This window comes from Chelmon rostratus, chromosome 2 (genome assembly GCF_017976325.1).
Source record: "Chelmon rostratus isolate fCheRos1 chromosome 2, fCheRos1.pri, whole genome shotgun sequence".
NCBI classification, from domain to species: Eukaryota; Metazoa; Chordata; class Actinopteri; order Chaetodontiformes; family Chaetodontidae; genus Chelmon; species Chelmon rostratus.
The window spans coordinates 21,150,469-21,173,770 of NC_055659.1; the positions used below are offsets into that span (position 1 = coordinate 21,150,469).

The 23,302-nt window shown below is 44.0% G+C and overlaps 1 protein-coding gene across 4 annotated transcripts in view; it reads left to right on the forward strand.

Moving 5' to 3' along the window:
• LOC121612496 (plexin-A1-like) overlaps window positions 1-23,302 on the forward strand; it is a 183,671-nt gene that overhangs the window by 25,106 nt on the left and 135,263 nt on the right. For all 4 annotated transcript variants that reach the window (XM_041945414.1, XM_041945430.1, XM_041945423.1 and 1 more), the window contains exon 2: window positions 9,415-10,862. In XM_041945414.1, coding sequence (XP_041801348.1) covers window positions 9,681-10,862 — 1,182 coding nt within the window. In that variant the 5' untranslated portion in view covers window positions 9,415-9,680. The remainder of the gene's footprint in view (window positions 1-9,414; window positions 10,863-23,302) is intronic.

Genomic DNA, 23,302 nt, shown 5'->3' on the forward strand with positions numbered 1-23,302 from the left:
CGGATATGTTAAAACACGTGTTGCTGTTTGGGCTGGTTAAATTAAAGGAGTCATTGATCATCAGGAGTTTTTCTGTTACAATCACTCTCAACCCCTGATCTGTCTCTATTCTGGGTGAAGTTTTCTCAAATCTCACTTACACAGATCTTTGTTAGTCATCGTTTATATATGACCAACAAACCTTGGCTGGTGACAACACAGACACAGACAGCTCCACCCCAATAAAACTGTGGTTGATTTGAAACTTGCATAAGGTGGCAAGGCATCACAATGAGCAGCTACTTGCCTTTATTCCTTTGTCATAAATGATATCCTCAGTACATGTAGCGCAGTAGGTACCTTTGGGTGCTTGTGAAAGGTTGGACGTCAGGACTTTGAGAGCTGGTGCCAGATGGCATCACGTCCTTAAAGTTTGTTGACATAAAACTGCACCTTGTAACAGTGAGCTATGCAAATGTGAATGTTGTAAAAAAAAAAAAAAAGGGTCACGTGAATTGGGTAGCATCATGCACTGTATGGAAATTAAGTTGCGGTTTGTCGGCTCACCAAGTGTTGCTGAAGCGCGGCCACTGTAACCACATGTTGTCATTAAATGATAACGATCAGAGCTGAAATAAGAGAATAGTCATGAAGCCAGTGAACTGACTCATTTATGTCCATTAGTCACTCAGTAACATCAATCTGAAGTTTGCTAACAGTAGCTAACATTTTCCACCATAAGATACTCGTCATACCAGGCCAAGTAAAGCTTTGGTGGCAAAACCCCTAAGCGTATTGAATTAAGCAAGTAGTGTTTTGTTGGTTATGAATTCAACTTTTCACTTAAAGGAGGAATTACGTGACGTTGGTTTGCTTCAAGTCGAGGATGCTGGAGACAATGTAATCATCAATCACAAGACTTACAGTACACAAATACATTGAATGGGCTTAAACATACTAAAATCTAGGTGTAGTTCTTAATTGCGCAAGATTAGTTAGTGTTGATTAATTTAATTCTGAATTATGAAATTTAATCCTGCCTTACAAGAGGGGGGATATTACAATATGTATGTGTACATAGAAGATGAGTTCAAGTGAAGTTAACAGCCTGCCTTTGCATGTCATCACCTGCTCTGATTGGTCAACCTTACACATGTTCTCTTAAAGCCATTTCAAACAGAAGCGGCGTTAGCTTCATGCTAGCGGCAACAGTGCAGACTCAGTTGGTGTTGTGTTGGTGAGCCAGTGGTGAAATATTGAACTAGCTGTGCAGTTACTGCATTACTTTGTGACTCATATCAGGCACATGCTGGCCTTGACCTACATATCGCCTACCTCTCCCACCTTCACACTGACACACACACACACACACACACGCAGGCAGACACAGGATTTATCATGGAACGAAAGACCCAGTCGCACAAACACAGTGGAGAGATTAAGAGTAAACCACTAATCTGACGGTGCCTGCATCCGTGTTTGTGTCTGTGTGCTCCTTTTTCGAAATGTGGGCAGGTTTTATGTGATTGCTGGTTCAACCTTCATTCTGCCTTAGCAGCTGGAATGAAGGCCTTTGTTTTTCCAGGAATTTCACCCCCGAGAGAAGAAACGGGGAGGAGAAAATGTGTTCCCGTGCTCATGTTTAGTTTGTTGCGATTGTCATAAATTGTTGCGCAGTCGTATTTTGTGTAGGTATCTGCACTGCTGTGAGTCATAAAAGGTGAAGAACGTAAGATGCACAGAGAGTGATGTGATAGGATTTGATGGAGTTGATTGGGGTGGATCTAAAGATGGAGACGAATACAGTCTTCCTGCTCTTCTTGTGTTATTGTAGTGACAAAGGCTGCGTGCCTGGGAGACACCCTGGGGTGCTCAACCCTGTGTTCAAATTTGTATGGTACGCAGGGCACACAGGCACACCTGTCACATAGATTACCTTATACACACAAATATACTGTATGGAATGTGTGTGTGTGTATGTGTGTGTGTGCCTGCGTGCGTGCGTGTGTCCCTGCGTGCGTGCCCGTGCGTGTGTGTGTGTGTGTGTGTATGCGTGTGTGTGATGAGGTGATGAATTCCACATTGAGGTTTGTCCACAGCACATTCCCTCTGCATTCCAGTTTGGAGCAGACTTTGTGTGAGACTGCCAGTGGTCAGATTCAGAGAGGTCGCAGGAGCTGATGTCAGTGTTGCCACAGTGTGTGTGTGTGTGCGTGCGTGCGTGCGTGCGTGCGTGCGTGCGTGCGTGCGTGTGTGTGTTTTCATGCACTTCATGACACATGGCCTCATCTTAAACACACACAGTAGCTGACGACCCCCTTCTGCCACTGTCTCATATTCGACAAATGCTAGCAGAGCAGGGACAACTGAGCACTAGCCCAAGAGTACACACACACACACACACACACACACACAACCACATACTTGTATACCACTGTGCCTCTGAACTGACGTCTTCTGGCGTATAATCCCATTTACTTCTGAAAACACAAGTGTGTGTGTGTGTGCGTGTTCATTGTTGCAGAGAATGAGGGGAGGAAGAATTTATGTGATGTAGTGCCCACAGTCTGTCTACTGTCTCAGAGTGGCAGCTGTCGCATGTATGCACACACACACACACACACACACACACACACACACACACCCAGCACACTGGGTGTCAGAGAAGCAGTTGTCCTTGCACTTATTGCTGCTCCAGCCCTTGAGTGTGTGAGTAGATTGTCTGGCAGTTTAGACCCTCGTCCTTGTGAAGGCCACTGATTCGAGCCTGGGAAACAAAGAGGGAGGACGGTGGAAATAAGTGACATCAGTCACATTATTACAGATTAACAGCCTAACAACAACAAAAAAAGACTGTGGTGCAATGTCTTTAAGTCTGTTTTCATGTTTTTAATGCTTGTTTATTGCTGTGTGCTTTATGACCCTGTGGTTCATGGTACTTTCTCCAAAAAAAACATTTCACAACCTTCAGATTCCATTATTCCACCAAACAGAGCTGAGCAGCTTGTAAAGCCACTGCTGTAAAGAATTTATTCTTGGCTAACGTACTTAAGCAAAACTAATATAGAAGGAACCGAGGACGATGTTTGAGGCGGGTGTTTCTACTCCACAGCTTTTTCTCAGTTCCTCCACTGTCAAGGGTAGCGGCTAGACAGGTCTGGATCAGGTTTTATCACTCCAGCTGGGCTGATGGCTTGAAAGTCAGCCCAGCAAGGTGCTTTAAAGACAGGGGGCTCAATTTGTTTCAATGCCTGACTTCCTAACACACACACACACACACACACACACACACACACACACACACACACACACACACACACACACACACACTACTTTTGTACTTAGGAACAAGGCATTTGTTTTGGCAGGCCACCTGCCACAGAGAGAGAGGGAAAGGGCACCGGCGCTTGTCCTCCACTAAACTGATTTACGTTGGCACTAAAACAGAACTCATAAGGGCTTTTTATACACCTCAAGAGTTGCCAGTCAGCCTGCTCCCCCAGCCAAGGCGGAAAGGAAATGATACAAGATACCACAGTATACAATACTGCTTTGTCGTCCAACCTCTTGAAAATTGGTTGTACCTCCTCTGAAATTTGTCTTGGCTCGCTGAATGACTTGAATATGATGTGGGGACAGTTGTCTTTTGGCACTTTAAAAGTGCTAGCTCATATTTTGGATATCACCATGTGGCTTTTGTCACATTATTCTTGCTAATATAGTGATTATATGATAGTAAAGTAGTGATATAATGACACAAAAATGAATATCACATCTTAGGTCGACTGTCTCAGGTTATGTTGCCCCCGAGGGCACTCTGGAAACACTATCCACATTCTGTTATTAACATACATTCCGCTGTCATTCAGCTGTTATTGAAAAAGGAGGACCTTTATGAACAAATTTCCATGGACAGTGACAGATGGGCTTAGATATTTTTTGATAATGTTCCAGTGAGTTATTGCAATAATGTTGACACTCTCTGATAATCCTCAGCAGACAGAGGGGTTGCTTTGTTGCAGTGTTGAGGTCGGAGTTTTTGGTGTTTTAAGAGGATGGTTTCAGCTTTAGTGTGGGTTACATTGGTGGTCTGACCCCCCCCTGCTCTGAGACAGTCTCTGATTGGGACATATGTCAGACTGGTGGGCTAACCAGGCTGCAAATGACTAGCCTGCACCATGCCTACCTGCAGTGTGTGTGTGTGCGTGTGTGTGTGTGTGAGTGTGAGCACAGGCCTGAGTGTGTATTTGTTCAAAACACCGGAAAAGTAACCCACCTCCTCTACCCTGTCATAACTTCAGGCAGACTTTTCATGTGTTTATGTCTGTCTGCGAGCATGTTGTCTGTCCAGGGATTGCCACCCATCCCTTCGTCAATCCATCCCTCCGTCAGTGTGTCGGGGGATGGTAATCCATTCTTCCCATATGCAGATAGTGGCGGTGAGATTAGGCAGACCCTGGGAGAGGATTAAGGCTTCAGGGTTTGGCTCCCCTTCTATCTTAGCCTCCTCTCTAACCACCCCACCCCCGACGCCACCACCCGCTTCCTGCCGCCTCCTCGTGCTGTTCAATCCTCTACCCACCACTCACCCACCTCCCTTTCCTCCTGCGGGCAATTCTCCAATCTCTGGAGTGTGTTGGCTGCTGGGTGAAGAGGTGGAGGGCAGATTAAGACAGAGACCCATGAGGTTTTTGTACACGTGTGTTTGGATTTGCATGCGCGCAGTGTATTATTCCTTGTGTTTTTTAGCTTTTTTTTTTTGCATTTGAGGAGAGGGTGTGCAGTTGGTGTGTGTGGGTTGAAGTGTGCAGAGTGTGCGTCTTTTAAACCATATTGCTTTCAGTCACCTCCTAGATTATGCTGCATTTGAATTACAATAATTGACTCTGTGCATATATGAGAGTGTGCGTCTTCAGAATTTGCATTAATTTTCAAAGCCTCTCCCTCATTGTCACACACGTCCATCTCCCTAATTATGTTTTCTTTCTTTCTTCAACCCTCAATTCCACCCTCTCACCTCTTCCTCTTATCCCAGATGTGACCCACATGTTGCGATGCAGTGCAGAGGCTAGAGAATTAGTGTGTGCCGCTCTTCCTCCTTCCTCATCATCATCCCTCTCTCGCCACCTTCCCCTGCTCTTTCTCCCCTCCAGTGGCGAGTGCTGTAATTGATATGCCACCGGCAATAAATCAGCACCGCTCTGGGGCTGAGCAGCGACCATTATCTGAACAGACAGGTTTAGCTGCTTTGGAGAAGAGTGTGAGAGAGGGAGAGCGTGATCCAGCTCAGCTCCCAAGTGTCACAAACAGCTCACCACTTCAACCAGCCTCTGGATTTTCCTCACGGTGTACATGAGAACACGCCACCACACCCCCACCTCCTCTCAGGTTTCCCGCTACTGTGAAGCCAAATAAACAAAATGAAATAAAGCTGTGGAAGCTTTTTCCTCTCTGTTGCGTCTACCTCCCTTTCGGTCCCTCTTTCTAATTCCCAGTGTCCATAGGGATGCAGTACACTCCTGTCAATTGATAGGGCGTCCAGATAGCAAATCCAATCAACTTGGCCCCTTACAGCCCGTCCTCTCTAATGCTTTTCCCTGATGTGATAACGGCCCCAGCTCCCCCGATATGGTGGCTGCCCATTCCCGAAGCCGCAGACACGCTCCAGCCCAAAATGATTGACATGTTTTTCCTTGATGGTGCCAGATATGGCTCGCAACCTTGTTCCAGCGCTCTTCCCACCATTTCACTTCAGCTGTGGAGGAAATTGAAATTGAAGAGGGTTTGGAGGGATAAGGAGCGGAGAGAAAATAGAGAAATTTGAGGAAAAAAAGAGGAACGTGTGTCAGAAGCTGGCTGATTGACTACATCCTCAGCAGTTGGGCAAGTCTGCCATGATGGGATGGAAGACAAAAGGATTGAGAAGGAGAAGGAGGAGCTGATTCTTTTATCCCTCCTGTTTCTTCTCCTGTCAGTTTTGAAGTTTATATTAAATGCTGGATAACTCCATGCTGTCTTTTCACTAACTTACACACGTGTTTGTTAGAGTGCATGTCGTGATGTCATCTGGTTTTTGCCAGGATAGATAACAAGCAGCTGGAGACCCCCAGATGCAATTTGTTGTGCGATTCACACTCTCTTAAATCAAGCCGTGGCTGGCCTAAATGAAGAGGAATTACTGTAGGGATGTTTTTTCTTTCTTTTTTTCTTTTTACCACAATCTCTCTCATCCTTTATCAGGCTCTCTCATTTGCGCGCTGGCTCACTCAGCCTCATTGTATCTTCCCCTCACTTGGAAATGACAAAGGAAAATGAGGCAGTCGGCCTCTCTACGTGCCTTTGCGCTTTAAATTGACATCTGCTCTCATCGCACGGCGCGACTGTACCGTTGAGCAAGAAATTAGTTTTTTTTATAGGCCGGCTCGTCACTTTATTGCGGCTGCTTATGTCGAAGAGGCTGTGATCTGCGTCGAGTCATTTTAATCTCACAGAGGGGAGAGTCGGGGTATATCTGATGACTGCAGCTCAGGCCTTTCTGGCTGCTGTTACCTGAGGTGCCTTGATGCACGGGGCTCCCCTGGTGTTTGACTCGAGCGCAGGTAGAGCTCTGATTAAAATGCAGCACAAACGCTGCCTTTGTTTGGCTCCCGCTGCTCCTCGCTCACCCCTCTGCTCTTCTCTCTCTGTGTCTTTCTGTCTATGCAGTTTCTCCTCCTCTCTGTCCCCTCCTTTTTTTCCCCGCTCTGCTCCTCTTTCTCGCTGTGTTTTTTCCTCTTTCCTATACATTTGTCTTCTCCTGGCTTTTCATTTGTGGAAATTGGATGACACCACCTCTCCCTGAACCTGGGTAGCTCTGTCTCAGCTGAGCTATGGTTTGCTATTCCATGAACATCGCCACTACTATTTCTCTTCTCTCCTCCTCTATCTTTCTTTTCTCTCTCGCACACTGTTTGCAGCAGCAGTGACAAAAATTGATGTGCAATTAAATGACTCCTCTTACTGAGGTATTTAATTCTTCCAGTACTTGCAAAAGTACATTTTATCTCCTCGGAGTGTTCACTCACACTCTCTCTCACACATACCTGCCTATTCAAGGATAGCTGTATAACACAAAGAAGAAACAGGTTTTGAAACACACTCACATCATCCCTCTGAGCTCGGTAAACTGACCACACTCCCTGACCTGTATGCCTGGTGATTGATGGACAGATAGCCTTGCCTCCTGAGTGGCTGACCACATGGGGAGCGGTAGGCAGAAACTGAGATAAGGAGAAAAAGAAAGGAAAAACCCACTTTCCGCTTTGCCTCATGTTTTTGCCTCCTTCATCTCCCTTCCCCCTCTTTCTCCTCATCTCTCTCCAGTGTCTCTCATCTTTTCCGATTCGGTGTGGTCATAAAACACCCTTCGCGCAGACACTTTGATAGTCAAGGTGAAATTGAAGTGTGGGGTCCCTGGAAGAGTTCTTCTTGTTTTGCATAATCAGCATTTACAGGAGAACTAATGTACCAGTATTGCAGGAACATGATTGGCCTGTCAAGCGGCAGCATGCGCCCAGCAAACCTTGCTCCTCATCATCATTGCATTGTCATTGGAGGACGCCCAAAGGAACAAATACTCTCCCTTTTGACTCCCCCTCGTCTCCTTCCCCCTCCTTTACCTGTAAAACCTCCATCCTATAAATTATCTCATTCCCGCTCTGTAATATATCGCCTCTGTTGTCTGCATCCCAGGTTGTCAAGGGACACTAGCTATCGGGCAAAGTGTTTACTCCGTGAAATGTATTTGTGCATTTGTGAAAAGCTCATAAATGAAGGCAAACCTAAGTAAATGTGTATCTGCCAAGCCCCTGCACTTCATTTATCAGAATTATCTGGTATGAGAGGACAGCGATTTCAGCGAGGAAGGAAGGAAGGCCACATGCACTGAAATGTGGGTGGTTTACTTATTTTCCTGAAATTGTATATAGAAAGGAAAATGGAGCTCCACATGTATACATATTGAAATCTTGACACATACAAATGGCTCTCTTGTTTTCTCCTCCTGGCTGCTGGCTCCACCTCCCGCAGTTCAGACGACTTTTTGCTGAATTGTTGTCATGTGACTGCAGGTCTCAGTGTAGTCACCCAAGTCTTTCCAGTTGCGTTTGGGAGAGCAGAATTTTGTATTTTTTTAGAGGATCTGGCTGGCAAACCATATTTTTGGCACAATTTTAAATGAGACGTGGAATGAAGTGATCTTCATGAACTATCACTATTGACGCTTATGTATATATATTATGAAGTATATGTTTTTAAAGTTTCTGGCTTTGATAAATGGTGAAATTTTGTCTTTTTTTCTTTCTCTTTTTTTTAAAAAGTAAGCATGCTTTTCAAACTCACTGGTGGGTTGTGGGGTTAAGAGGGTTAATAATAATAATAATTAATAATGCATAAAGTTGTCATGGCAACAGTTATTTTATTCCTCGTCTGGAGACTAAACAGAATTGAGTCGTCCATATTACAAGGTATTTTATGTGGTGTGTGTGCTTGAATGTAGTTGATCTGCCTGTACAATTACATTGTCAGATGACGTTGTGTTCAACATTCTTGCTGGAGCCTGCACCGGGACCCTCACTGTCCCAGGGCAGTGATCTGAATAGCAGGAAACAGGCAGGTTTGGAGTGTGCTCACTGTGATGGTGAGGAGCCATGATTGGTTGTGGAAGAGGGCTGTGTAAGGGAGGGACCCTTAAAAACCATCAGTGAATGGTTAACAGGAGTTGTGCTGTATGTGCTGCATACATCTCAGTCAAGTGGTTTTATATTTCTCTCTGCTCAAGTTATATTTGTACTGATATATGCAGTTTATACTGTAATCGTAGCTCCCGGAGGGAAGGCGGTGTGTTAGGCGACCTGCTGTGCAGCCACGAGAGGCTGATGCCTGGATACAGTTGCCAGGACTGCAGGCGTAATTACAATAAGGGGTTACTGGATAGTGTGTTGATGCTGTTGAAACCATGACAGGAAGGCTTTTGAGCAGACTTGGCTATAAATTGTTTGCTGTTTTCAATGTAACGGTGCCCACAGGCACCTTTTCACACACACTCTTCCTCCGAAACCACCACCATGATAAAGTTGAAAGTTATGAAATATTAAAGAGTTCAGTGTAGTGAGTCTATAACTCATCCCAGCAACATTGACATTATGTGTACAGAGCCTTTTAATAATCGGCCCTGGCCTCCCCTGCTATCTTTACACGAAATTAAATGAGGGCACACATTTGCCTTCCAGACTTGATTTGATATCATTTATTTATCACTGGGGCAAATGTCAGCCTGAATTTCTTCTAATTTTGGCCGTGCAGTGTGTGAGTGTTTTAGGCCTCTGCCTGCTTGATGCATAATCAATAGGAAATGTTTCTTGGACACTCACCGTGTTTTTTCTTTCTGCCTTCCAGGGCTCCCACCTCGTGCCTCTGTGGATGATGTTCCTGATGACGGCTTGCAACGCTGAGAACAGGACAGCGGATCAATAGGAGTTTTGCTTCCCCTCCCTTCGTCCTTCTCTCTCCCTCGAACTGTCCTTCCTTATTCCTTGACAGAAGAGCAGAAACATAAGAAAATCCTGACTTGGGACTTGGTACCAGAGCTTACGCCTCGTCCTTCTCCTCCTCTCTTTCTCCTTCCCCACCCCCCATAGGCCTTGCCTCTAGACTGCCCAGATATGTGCCCCCTAGCTCGGTCAGTGACTTCCCCTGGCCAGGGGAACTTTTTTCTCCTTTTGGGACTTCTGATTATCATGAGCTCGTCCTTCTCTGGAGGCCAGCCCCCGCCCTTCAAACGATTTGCCCCTGCTGAGTGGGGGCTTACACATTTGGCCATCCACAACAAAACTGGAGAAGTGTATGTGGGAGCTGTCAACTGGATTTTCAAGCTGTCTAGCAACCTGACCAAACTGCGCAGCCACATGACTGGCCCAGTTGTGGACAATGAGAAGTGCTACCCTCCGCCAAGTGTCCAGTCCTGCCCTCACGACCTGGCCCAGACCCCCAATGTGAACAAGCTTCTTCTCATAGACTATGCACAGAACCGCCTCATCGCCTGTGGCAGCACTTCGCAGGGGATCTGCCAGTTCCTACGTCTGGATGACCTCTTTAAGCTTGGCGAGCCCCACCACCGTAAGGAGCACTACCTCTCCAGTGTGGCCGAGTCGGGTACCATGTCTGGGGTCATCATAAGCTCCCCCCACAGTCCGACCAGCAAGCTCTTCATCGGAACCCCCATTGATGGCAAGTCTGAGTACTTCCCCACATTGTCCAGCCGCAAGCTGATGGAGAATGAAGAAAACGCTGACATGTTCAGCTTTGTCTATCAGGATGAGTTTGTGTCCTCTCAGCTGAAGATCCCCTCAGACACTTTGTCCAAGTTCCCTGCTTTTGACATCTATTATGTTTACAGCTTCAGCAGTGAGCAGTTTGTCTATTATCTAACGATGCAGCTGGATACCCAGTTGACTTCACCCGATGCCAGCGGAGAGCAGTTCTTCACTTCCAAAATTGTCCGCCTCTGCGTCGACGACCCCAAGTTTTACTCCTACGTGGAGTTCCCCATTGGCTGCACTAAAGATGGGGTAGAGTACCGCCTGGTGCAGGATGCATTCTTGGCTCGGCCGGGCCGGCAGCTGGCCAACTCTCTTGGGATCTCTGAGAATGAAGACATCCTCTTCACAGTCTTCTCTCAGGGTCAGAAGAATCGGGCCAAGCCACCCAAAGAGTCAGCGTTGTGCCTGTTCACCCTGAGGAGGATAAAAGAGAAGATCAAAGAAAGAATTCAGTCCTGCTACAAGGGAGACGGGAAACTCTCCTTACCCTGGCTGCTCAACAAGGAGCTCGCCTGCATCAACTCGGTAAGCTCAGATCTGTCCTTTGTGCTATTTGGCCTCTGTTGAGTACATGCTTTCTTTCCAGCTTTTTTCCTGGATCAGGTTTCTTATCAGATAAGGCACACATATTATGTTTCGATGGTGCTGACATTCATGCAGACAGTATTAATGTCGCTGTTAGTTAGGAACTAGTCTAATGGTAAAGTATGACACCGTTGCTTTTGACAGAAATGCACTGCTCTCTTGGATACAGCCTCTCTCAAGAACATTACTGCAAATACTGTTGCTAGTATACATGAGCACACATACAGGAGTCATTCAGATATCAAAGGCAAGTCTTGATGTCGATGAGTTTGTGTCCCTGAACTGTTTGCTTCTCCTGTTTCTCCACTCTGCTCTTTTCTCTGTGCGCCTGCTAATTGAATGCTGGCCCACCCGGGCTACATTCATTCATAAGTACCACTGCTACAGGTCTGCAGTGATTAACAATATGAAGTGTAAAGAGCTCTTCTTTCTCTTGCCGTCTCCTGTTTCGCCTTTATTCTGCCCATTTTCCCTCTCTCAACAACCTCTTGGTGCTTTGATTTAGTCAGACAGGGGACATCATTAGGCCAGTCCCCTGGATTTGTGAAATGTCACTCAGGAGTAGCACTCACACACACACACACACACACAGCATAGTTCGGTCCACTGCAGTGTGACATCCTGGGGGATAGCATGAGCTAGACTTGGATTTTACTAACTGATCCACGGTGCATGGCCCTGCATGTGTTACAGAGGACACCGCTCACACAGACACACGTGCACTCACATTGGAGACCTGAAGGCACTATGCAACAGCACACAGTCTAGTTTTCTCTATAGAGAACACTTATACCTGCTCAGGTCCTTTACTTTCTCTGACCTTCATTCCTCATTCTCTTCCTTCTCCCCGAGCTTACCCACTCTCTACTGGCTGCATCTGCCCAAATCTTCTTATATCTTTTTTCCATCTATTAGTGTTTAGTGTGCCTTACTCTTAGTTTACCACCTGTCTCAGCGACCTCATCTTCCACCCGGTGTGCTCTTAAAATTCACCCATCCGTCCCTCTCCCTTAAAATAGCTTAATTAAAAGACCTGCTTAAAAGCTTTCTCTTTAAATGTCAGTGCACACCATTTTTGCCGGCTGGTGTCCTCGCTGCACACACACACACACACACACACACACACACACACACACACACACACACACACACACCATTTACTGTGTGTTGCATCTAATGGAGTTGGGATAAGAACAGCAGTCCTTCTCTGTTAAGGTCCTCATTAGCTTGAGTGCACAGGTGTGTTTTGTGTGGTAGTGTCAGTGATGTGAATGACCCAAGCCAAGTCCCCTTTAACCTCCCTTCCTGCCTTTCTTTGCCCCCCCTCTGTAGATGTAGTCTCTTTCCTGTTCGCTGGTTGTCTTCACTCTTTTTTTGTCTTTTTCTTTTGTGGGGCCCATCACACTGACAGTAGCTCTGAGGCAAACAAAAGCAGCCTATCTCGTTTATTTCAATTAGACCTTTGCACTGGTGCGGCAGGAGCTCTTGGTGCAGTGATGCCGTACAAATGCGGTTTAGTACAGCAAAGAATTTGACTCTACTTTTTATGCGGTGCAGTGCAAACCACTGTGCGGTGTGTTGGCTTTGGTAAGACTCTAAACTATGCATAATGCTTTCTTTTGACACAGCCTTACCGATGCAGCCTGTAGACCTATTAACTTGTTGTAGCTGGGGAAGCGCAGCAGTAACCAAAAACATTCAAGATGGCTTCCATTTGAGTGTCGCAAGCTGTGCTAGTGAGCCACCTAAATGGAACGCAGCCATTACTCATTTTATTGTTTCAACTTATGCATTTCATGCTGTGACACAGCAGCTTCAAAACTGTTTTACTCAGATGCCCCAAATCCCCCCTGCCCCCTGCCCCACCCCACATCCCATTCTGCCAGTCGGGCATGTTACCACGGTTACTGCTGTTTGGCTAAAAATTGCTTTCACTCCTAATTCATCATCACTTAAACATCTTCTCAAAAACTGTCAGCAATGATGATGTAATAGCCCATGAGATAAGCTGATTGGCTGACCCCGTGACAGCAGCAAGGCTGGAGGGGTCAGCCTCCGGTTAATGATGTCTGCCACGCTGCCCCTAAGCAGTGACCTAATGTCAGCTGTCCACCACTGACCTTAACCTCAGTCAGTGATCCAAAGGACCTCAAATCTGACCACAGACGAGTGCCTGACATCACTTCTCAGTGTGGTAGCTGGTGCTGTGCAACATAACTGAACATAAGAAGCACAGAGAAACACAGACGAGGCAGAATCAGACCGCAGAACTGAAATAACAAGAAGACACATGAGATAAAAACAAGCACATTTTAACTTTAATGACTAGCTTGGATTTACTGCCATACCAAATGTTGAAATTAACTGTACACGCTAAAAAGAAAGTTAAGAAAGAGAAGTTTTTGCTTTTTTATATTATTGTTTGGTTATTTACCAGAGTAAAATATGGTATGGTTGAGAACTTTTATAATCTGCTGTAGCTATTTTAGAACTTACATGTCACTATTTGTTACTTTAATAATATGTAATAAAAATAATGTGTGCTCTTTGCAGTTGTGTTGAATGTCATATGCATATTGTTCTCTACTACGAACAATAAAACAGCTTTAAGGCTAAAATTGTGCAAGTTGAGTCTACCGCTGACTCACAATACTATATTTTACTTGCGGTAAGTAAGCCAACAGTATATGAAAAAACAACACTAGCACAGGGTCAAACAGCCTATTGGTACTTGTGGTGCTGCTATATAGAACCAAATGAAGTCAATTTCCACCCCAGTGGTTTTTGGTGTAAGGAGAGTATTTCATGAGAATAACATCTTGTGGGTTTGTGCTGTTATTTTCAAACAATGAAGCTTACAGTATATCTCAATTTAAACACTGGCACAGAAGAACAATGTTGGTGCCTAAAATGCAAATATACAGGCTTGATTGACAGTTTGATTTGATTCAGCTTCCTACTGAAAGTAATCAGGGTCCTGGATTTCAAAAAGTATGATATTAATAAATGCATCTTGTTTAATAGATGTAGTGTATCTTGATGAGAAAAAACATTCTCCATCATTTTGGGGCTGTACTAGTTGGCTCATAGTTAAGTTAACGACAAACTTAAAAGTGTAGCCTGGACTATAAACTGACAATCTCCTACTCCATAGCTGTGTGTAGTTAAAGCTGCTGGTGTGAACTAAACCCCACCCAGAGTTTCTCGGCTACTCCAGCTGACCGCAACTGCATGTGACTGTGGGAAAGGCTGCGTGATGTGGGTTTGGAGGGTGGATACGTTTAGGTTGACCCTGCCACAGAGTGGCGGAGAGGGCAAGGCGAGGGGAGCGGGACGGAGGGAGGGCTGGACAGCTGTTAGCCACACAGCCATGATGGATGGCCAGGCGCTCTGTCAGCTCCCTGTGTGGAGTTCATATTAGTGCTGGGTCATAATTTCTAGCCTGTGGCCATCATTAGGATGATATGTTTATAGGCGCAGTGAGATGGTGGCTGTTTTTCTGTAAACATGAATGTTTGGGCATATTAGAAGCAGCTCTGTGTGTGTTTGACAAAGCAGACAGACAGACACACACACACACACACACACACACACACACACACACACACACACACACACACACACCATTCATCACCTCAGCAATCTTACCTGGCTATATTTGTCCGCTGTGTGTGTGCGCCCATGTGTTTGTGTGTCTCTGTTTTGTCCCTGAGCTTTATTAGTGAACCCCTGACCTTCTCCCTGGTTTGAGAGTGGATCAATACAAACCATTTCCACACACTGAGAGAGAGAGACAGAAAGAGAGAGAGAGAGAGAGAGATGAATTCAAAATACAGGTGAGAAGACGGGGCGGGGGACAAGAGGAAGTAAATAAGAGAGATGGCAGACAGAACAAGAGAGAAAGAAAGCTTGGACGGAGGTAAAGGCTTGACGCCAGAGCAGTGTACAGGAGAGGGTAAGGGAATGTGAAGGATGGTGTTCAGGAGATGAAAAAGACAGAGTGAGGAAGAGGCTTGAAGGGGAAAGGCAAGGATTCATAGAGAAAGCACACAAATGAGGAAAAGGCAGCAGCGTTGTTGACTTTGTCCAGAATACAGCCATGTTTGTCACCTTACACCTTGCTGTTTAGAAGTGATCAAGCCTAGATTTATGTGTCCAGGCATTTTTAACCCGTCTGCACTGGTCGCTGCAGAAATGACTGTACTGTAGACGTGCATATGTTAAGCCAAGTGATGCTACATTTTGAAAAAAAAAAACAGGAAACCAGAAGAGCAAGCTCCAGGCTTGATGAAGAATGCAGATATGCTTCTTTTACTGTTCGCGCCATGAAAATGTCCAACAACATCAGTCACGAGGACTCTGGTGTGGAGCCATGTTTTGTGCTGCGGTCACGGCCGGCTAGCTGTGACGTCAGTGTTGTGTTGTGTTTTGAGTGATGACAGTTTGAATTTGGATTTGACTGGAAATTGATTTGAATCAAATGTCAAACTGTATTTGAACACGGCTCTAAATCTGATTTACAACAATTTATCTGTGGTATTCTACTTAACAGTCGACAAAAACGGTCTGATTCCAATCTGTGTAGATAAAAAAACAAAACTGCGTGAGTTGCAGCCTTCCCTAGCGAGCAAGACGACGATGTGAGGAAGGGTGACACGAGAGTGTTGACTTTAATGAGAGAGGAATAAATAGAGTAAGAGAAAAGGGCTTGTGAGGAGAGGCAGAGAGAACGAATAGACAGCTAAGGGGAGAGAGCAGTGGGCCTTTCACAGCCAGGGTGCGCTCGAAGGAGAGGCAGTGATTCACCGACCGACAGAAGAGGAGGGCGAGAGGAAGAGTGATAGCCCCAGAAATCTTTTCGCCGCCACTGCCAAGAACAGCAGGAGAAAAGGGCGCGTGACAGAAAGAGGGGAGAGCGATGGAGGGAGGAGAGGAGAGGGTGATTGAACGCTGGCTGCTACACAAATAATATCATGTCCATCACCTGGTCACCACACTGTCCTCTTCAGCAGCAGCTGTGTGTGTGTGCGTGTGTGCGTGCGTGCGTGCGTGCGTGCGTGCGTTGGTCCTGTAACAACCCCTTTTGGTGTTTGTTTCTGAATTATCACTGAATTTAAAGAGGTGAACTTGGGTTAAAGTCAGGGAGTTTCTTTGCTCAGGGGTCACTTTAAGGAATATATTTTCTCACTGGCTAAATTCGTCACATTAAATGGTAATTTCCAGCTGTTTTTCTCCACAGCAAGCCAAACATTAAACTGGCCCGCGGTTACCTTTTAGTTTATAAGAAGGCACTTATTTAGTTACAGAAAGTCATGGTATTTAACACCGGGGCAGTGGAGGGTCCTGTGGTCACATTAGATTCTGAAAGCTCTCTTTGAATCTCTTTAACACACTACACAACAACCCTTGAGATATAGAGATCCCATGGCAATCTCCAATACTGGTTTCTGTGCTGATGGAGGCACTTCATGCTGTCAGTTTATTGGGCTGATCCATTTCCAATGTAAGACATTGTTCTGTGGGCACACCAGCTGTCAAAATGACCATTTATGCTTTGTTAAAACACTTCACAGACAAATGTAAATAAATGATTTTTTAATAGAAGATTGAAGTAATAGGAATGTCTTTTGTGTTCCGCTGTTTGTCAGAATTACATTTCAAATAGTGTTTCGTTTGTGCCGAGTGTCCAAATTCTGGCCAAACCTTCCTGCAGCCTCGGCCTAACTAATTGTATATGATACACTTACTTTAACTAATCTTCTAGAAGAATAGAAATATTGGTTTTCAGACCCAAAATCATCACTTTTTCCTCTATTCCCAAAAAGTTGGGACTCTGTGTAAAATGTAAATGGACCATTCCTTCTCCTCACTGGAAGCACCACTGGTACTTGTCTCTACATGAGGCTCAATCTTACTCAAGGATCTATTCAACGTGTAAAGTTGCTTTCTCTTGGTCACCAGATGGATGGCAAGGTTTTGAATTTTGTCACGAGCCAATGCATCAATCAATTGGAGAACCAGTCGTAGCAAAAAAAAAAATCAATCAATCAATATCAAGTATTCCTTTTTTGATGCTGCATTGGCCAGCTGTTGCATCACCATCAGTGTCAAAGGTGAGACTTGATGACAAACCTGAAATCGGTATTGAAGCGATCACTTGTGCATTGTATTTATTTGCGTTTTTTTAGCTTGTTGGCGATAGTGCTCGTTACCGTGGCATTTCTACACTGCGTTCACAAGACATTACTCATAAGGCAGAGCTGGTGGTGCTGTGATGTGTTTCTGATGTGTGTATTATTTTACACAGTTGACTTAGAGTTGAGATTTATTTTGTCTATTGCTGCAGATACTAAACTGAGTTCTACTTGTTCCAAACAAAGAGATATTTTCTGCTGTAGCTTTGAGTTGTCAGTGTTTGGTTTATTCAGAGTAGCTGCTGAGAGGAACGTGGTTATCAGAGTAAGAAACGTCCTGTGGCGAGCTGCACCCTCGAGACTGATTACAGCTGTATAGTAGATGCAAATGTTATAACCGATGCTTGTTCCCATGGCTGACAAGAACATGCGCCAAAGCAGAAGGTTTTATTGACTCACTGAATCGGATGGAGTTTCTAAGATCCTCTGTTTGCTCTTAGATTTAATTTTTTGGGTTTTGTTTAAGTTCTTTAAACCTGTAATATTTATATTATTAATATTTATATTTGGCAAGGCAAAAATTGATTAATTAATGGAATATCGGATTTTCTCTCTGCAGATTTTCATTACGTTGCTACAGAGAAGACAAAGTGGAATTGACCCGCTCGTCACCTCATTAAATCCATCATTATGAATATCATCTAATGAAAGTAACTCAGTTGTGGTCTGTATAAAACACAGTCCTATTCCGCGGACTTAATTTAAAAGGATGTGCCGGCAAATGCATTTAAGTAATTAGACCTGATTAATTGAGCCAGGGTTGATGAGTAGAGTTAATTGACAGTCTAAATGAGTTGAGCTAAGAGACACCAATTGGGGCGAGTCGTCTTCCACGTAATTGGTACTTGTGGGTCATGTTTCGGTTAATATTTGGTTATTTGATTTGAAATCAGGAATTTGTTCATTTGTATACAGGATCGACTTTTGATTGCATCACACTGCTGTGTGTGTGTGTGTGTGTGTGTGAGAGAGAGAGAGCGAGCTAACAATGACACACCCACTCTGTGCTCAACTGTGGCTCTCATCCCGTCATTAAAGGACAATAGAAAACCTTTTGGAAAAGACCCCATGCAGACTGTGTGTGAGCTGCTTAACTCTCTCTCTCTCTTCTTTGACCTCTTTCTCTCTCTCCCTCTCTCTCTCTGAGTGTTTAGCTCAACAAATCCCCATCTCTAGCACCACTCTAATGATACTAATTGTCAGTGTAATTATGTATTGATCTGCACTGTGTGTGGGTGGTGTGTTGCATACATCATTATCAGGAGTAATCAGAAGATGTGGGCCAGGAGTGGTGCCTGTGTTGTGCATGGTAAGCATCTCTGTGTATTTGTCTGCTTAAGTTGTATTTATTCATTATTGTAGCTTCATGGTTTGGTTACAGGTCTACTTTTTATAATCATCCACAAATCATTGATGCAGTTTCTCTGTTTTGTGTGTTGTGTTTGAAAATCCTGGCTCTCATGTATGAATAGATACATTTGGGTGCTCCCCATTGCAACCAGCTGAGATTTTGCTTTATCAAATAGAAATTTAAGAAGAAAAAAGAGCAAATGCAAATGAGCTGCTGTGTTAAAGTCCTGCAAAGTAATAAAAAATGTTTTTAATGTTTTTAAAAGCAGGCTTTCAGCTCTTTTTGAATATGGATATGAAGATTCCTGAACCTTTATTTGAAAATGAATCTAAAAATGTAATGAGAATTAAAATGTAATTTGTTTTACATTTATTTTTTTTCTATTAGTGGCCGGTTTTATGTGCAACTGACTGTTGAACATTGCCTGAACTTACACAGTAATCATATACTTCTTTATTGCCACTTAGGTTTGGATTCAGTGACAGGTCATATTTAAATTTCTTTGGAAACCTTTAAATGTGCTGAACAACTTGCCGCTGGTCACTGAGCAGCTCCATCAGAGCGGTCGGAGGTTAAGTACCTTCCTTTAGCCCACCTGTGGTGGTTGATGATGGAGGGAAGAAGTGTGTTACTTATTAATTTCCCCCACCTACATTTCCCAGCTGGTCTGGGGATTTGAACCTTTTGATCACGAGCGCTCCTCTTGTCTGCCTGTTAGTTTACATTGGCATCGGTTCTTTTTCGAGACACTGCGTGCTTCTTTGCGTGCATTTTGGGGTGTGTTTCTTTCCGTACATGCTCCATACAGAATATATTATTTCTCCTCTGTCTCTCCCATTCGGTTGGATTGCCGTCTAAACATGTGGTGACAGCTTTTGGAAGCAGCTCTCTGAATAGGTGCCAACTCCTTGAGGTTTCACTGTCTGCCTGGAGCGCACTCAACATAGAAATTACTACCCTGCAAACCATGAATGCGGAATTGGTGCAGTCATCTCTTTTTCTAAATTATTGATCAGTGAGGATCCAGTAGCATATTCTAGAAAACAGCTACGGCATCTTGGACAGAGGCAGCTCGTAGATTGTAATTAGTTTGGAAAAAAATGTATTTCTTCCTCAGACATATTGTTTTTCTTATGCGTCTAGCCTTGAATTTTAAATCATCAGCCTTTATAAACACTTGAGGTAGAAACCACTTTTCCCTCAAGATCTTGTTAATGCACCGTGCATTTTGTCCAACACCTTTGAGACCCAACCAATCAGATACACTTGATCCCCATGGAGTTAATGGCGTCACAGCCGGTGTCGGTGAGGAACTTTCTGAGATTTTTGCGTCCTGTCCTAAACACAGAGGTTGGTTTAGAGGCATGCAAGTGTGTTTTACATTCTTGCACTGTGTGTTCTATTACTATGATTGCCTGTCACCTACAGTGTCCTCTTTATGGGTATTGGCGTGTTTGTTGGCATGAAGCAGCAAGTTTAACAAAATGAAATCATGGACAGATCTTTAGAAAACTACTAATGACTGTTATAGCCTCTGAAGGTTTAAAGTAGTTGTTAACTGCAAATTTAAAATGTTGACAGTACAAGGGGGTGAGTCATGACTGAATTACCATCATGAGATGAATAATTCTGCAGCATGAATTGCTTTTTGATTCGTTCGTGCTGAATGGGTGTAACAACATCACTGAAGTGGTTGTCACAGAAATATGCAATCATGAATATCACAGTAACCAGAGGACCCTCTTCCAATATGCATATGTGTGGGAATCACCTGTTCGGTAGTCTAGTTGAAGTGGACAGCAACGTAATTGGAAGCAAATCTGTAAATGTCATTTATGTCTCTTTTGAAATTATTATATCTAGAAACCCAGCAGCTCCATGACAGTAAATATTGATATATGTCCTGGCCATACTCGTAAATATGTGTGTGTTTGTGATGTCTGTTTGTCAGTCTGTGTTGTGTTCACACAGAAGCAGGCAAACTTTGCATTATGAGTGTGTAACCGTGGATACCATCAGATGCTAGGGATGATCTTCTTTATTCTTGCTTTATACTTGGGAGCACACACACAAACGCTGCAGCATTTCTCGCGTTTATTCTTCTTGACTCCAACAATGTGTCCCTGGGTTCAAGGCCCCCGCTGAGATTTCTGGGTAATTTATGAGCTGCCCTCTCTCAGAATCCCTCACTCCGCTTGGAGCCAGCAAGAACACACACACACACACACACACACACGCACACGCACACGCACACACGTCGGGTAAGCTCCTGCGTCTGCCAGCATACTCTTAGTACTTTGTGTGTGTGTGAACTTGCATGCACGCACATGGTGAAAACTATATCTTCTGATGTGAAAACAACGTAAAAGTCTGCAGAGGAACAGCTCCTGCCTTGATGCCAAATCTTTCTTTTCTTACCTGTACACACACCGCCTATCATTAGGCAATATGCTAAAATTTTGCAATCGGCCACTATCAGCCCTGCAACCGGCACTGATATATTCGTGCAGGTGTGTGTATGGCGCCCCTGTAGTTTCAGCTGGGAGGTGAAACTACAGGGGCGCCAAAATAAACAAACAACAAAATATCAAGAAAGGAAATATCCTTACACCTATTTCCTTATGAAACACAAAAATACAACCGTGCACCTTCTGAATTCAAGCTAGTCTGTTTTACCAAACGAAGACAAGCTTAATTGCCTTGTTAACTCATCATAAAACACACGTCATTTAAACTCTGTGGGAACAAAACTCACCAAAACTGTTGTGGTTAGTCTTTCCACTCTTATGTCACCAACTCTGGTTTGTCCACTGAGTTGGATATGAAAATATTCTAACTGTACACGCTGTTTTCCCTGTTGCCTCCTTGCTGTTGATGGCAGGCCGACCATTAAGTTAGCAAAAATGCTGAACCCGAGACACATACACACATGCATACACACGGAGCAGGAGGTCATACCTTCAATATCTTCAATAACAGTTAAACTTGGGTGCATGATATGTTTGAGACTGTAGGAAATGGGTGTTTCTGGAAATGTGTGTTTGTCTGTTGGATGACTAGTGAGGAGGGAGAGGCATCTTTTTTGAAACCATGGTGTTAGCATTAGCAACAGCCACTTCTGTCCTTCTCTCCTCTGTCCTCTCCAGCTCTCCATGATACGAAAACATATTTTTTGTTTATTTTTCTCGGTACACTTTTATTTTACACAGAAACGCCTGCCAGTGCACCGTGCCGCCCAGTTAATTCACATGTTGCTAAATGAATGAGTGTTTGTGTGTTTGCCATGCATGTTTTCTTTTCACCCTAATAGCCATAATTCACAGCAGTACATTCAGTCAACAACACCATGCATGTTCCTGTACAGAAGCCCATATTGTGTTCTGCTGTTTCCATACGTTTCACTGAATGGAGACTACTATTGACAAATTCCATTTGAGGTCAGCGTGATGTGTGCCCTGACATATTTTCTTGACGAAATATGTTAAAGAAATAGCAATCATGGGGGAATGATTATTCAACCATTTCCTCCTGCCAGCCAGCACACATCTGTAATCAGTCACTATTATTGTGAGCTGAGTTGAGTGTACATGCGTGTTTGGTGCCATTTGAATGGCTATATTTCATCATGTCGCTGTGTGAATTGGGTGAAGCAGCTCCACCCAGGGGACACCACCACAGTTGTGGCTGTGAGAAGCGACACAGATGACCTCTGTTTCTGGAGACCACTTGAGGTTTATATATATATATATATATATGCGTGTGTGTGCGTGTGTGTTCACGTGTATGTTCACGTGTATTGTATCAGTAGTGTCTTGGCTATATATTTCTCTGTGACCTTGATTATTAGCTGACAGCTCACATGTACTGTACACACACACACACACACACACACACACACACATCAGAAGTGTAATGCTTCACTCTCAGCCTGTATATTGACCCTTTCAAAACTCACATTAAAGATCACAGCTTAGGGAGGCTTTTATACCCAATCTGGGTATACAGCAGAGCTTAAACGAGTCCTCCATTAATCGATTGGTCGATCAGCAGAATATTTATCTGCAATTATTTTGGTAATCAAAAAGAAATCGCAGGTGATACCTTCTCACAAGTGATTTTCAGTTTTTCTTAGTCTTGCATGATGATTAACTGAGTAGATTTGTGTTTTGGACTTTTAAACAGACAAAATGAGACATTTTAAGATGTCACCGTGGACTGTGGACGTTTTATAGCCAAAGCCGTTGATTAGTAGATTGATCGTTAATGAAAATAATCAGCAGTTGCAACCTTCATACGCCATGTACAAATGTAGAACCACTGTTTAAATAAATGTTTACTGCTTTGTGGAATAGTGGATTAGAAGTGGTTAGAATAGTGGTAGAAACAAACCATCATTATCTCTTGTTTTCAGATTTGACTCACTCATACTTCCAAGTCCTATTGAACTGCAAAAATCCTCAAATTCATTCAGCGCCACATGCATCCAGTGAAAATCAAAACAAGAAATCTCCTCTTCAGCATTTGTAAGGCCCTGCAGCCAAAGTCAGTGGAAGGTTGTTGCTTTAACTCTTTCGTCCCCGGCGGAGTTCTGCGTCTTTAAAAACACTGCAGAACATTAAATGCGGTCTCCAGCCAATAACCCTGCAGAGACCACAGAGGGGAATATTATTTCCATACTGAATATCAGCAGTAATTCACGTGGGAATCTTTTAGTGCCTTAAATTGCAGAACCCACATCAGAATGTAGCCTCCATTAAAATGCTTTCCAACCTCAAGGGAAACGCCTTTTATTCCATGCTGATCTGTGCTGTTTAAACCTTCCAGACCTGCAGGAA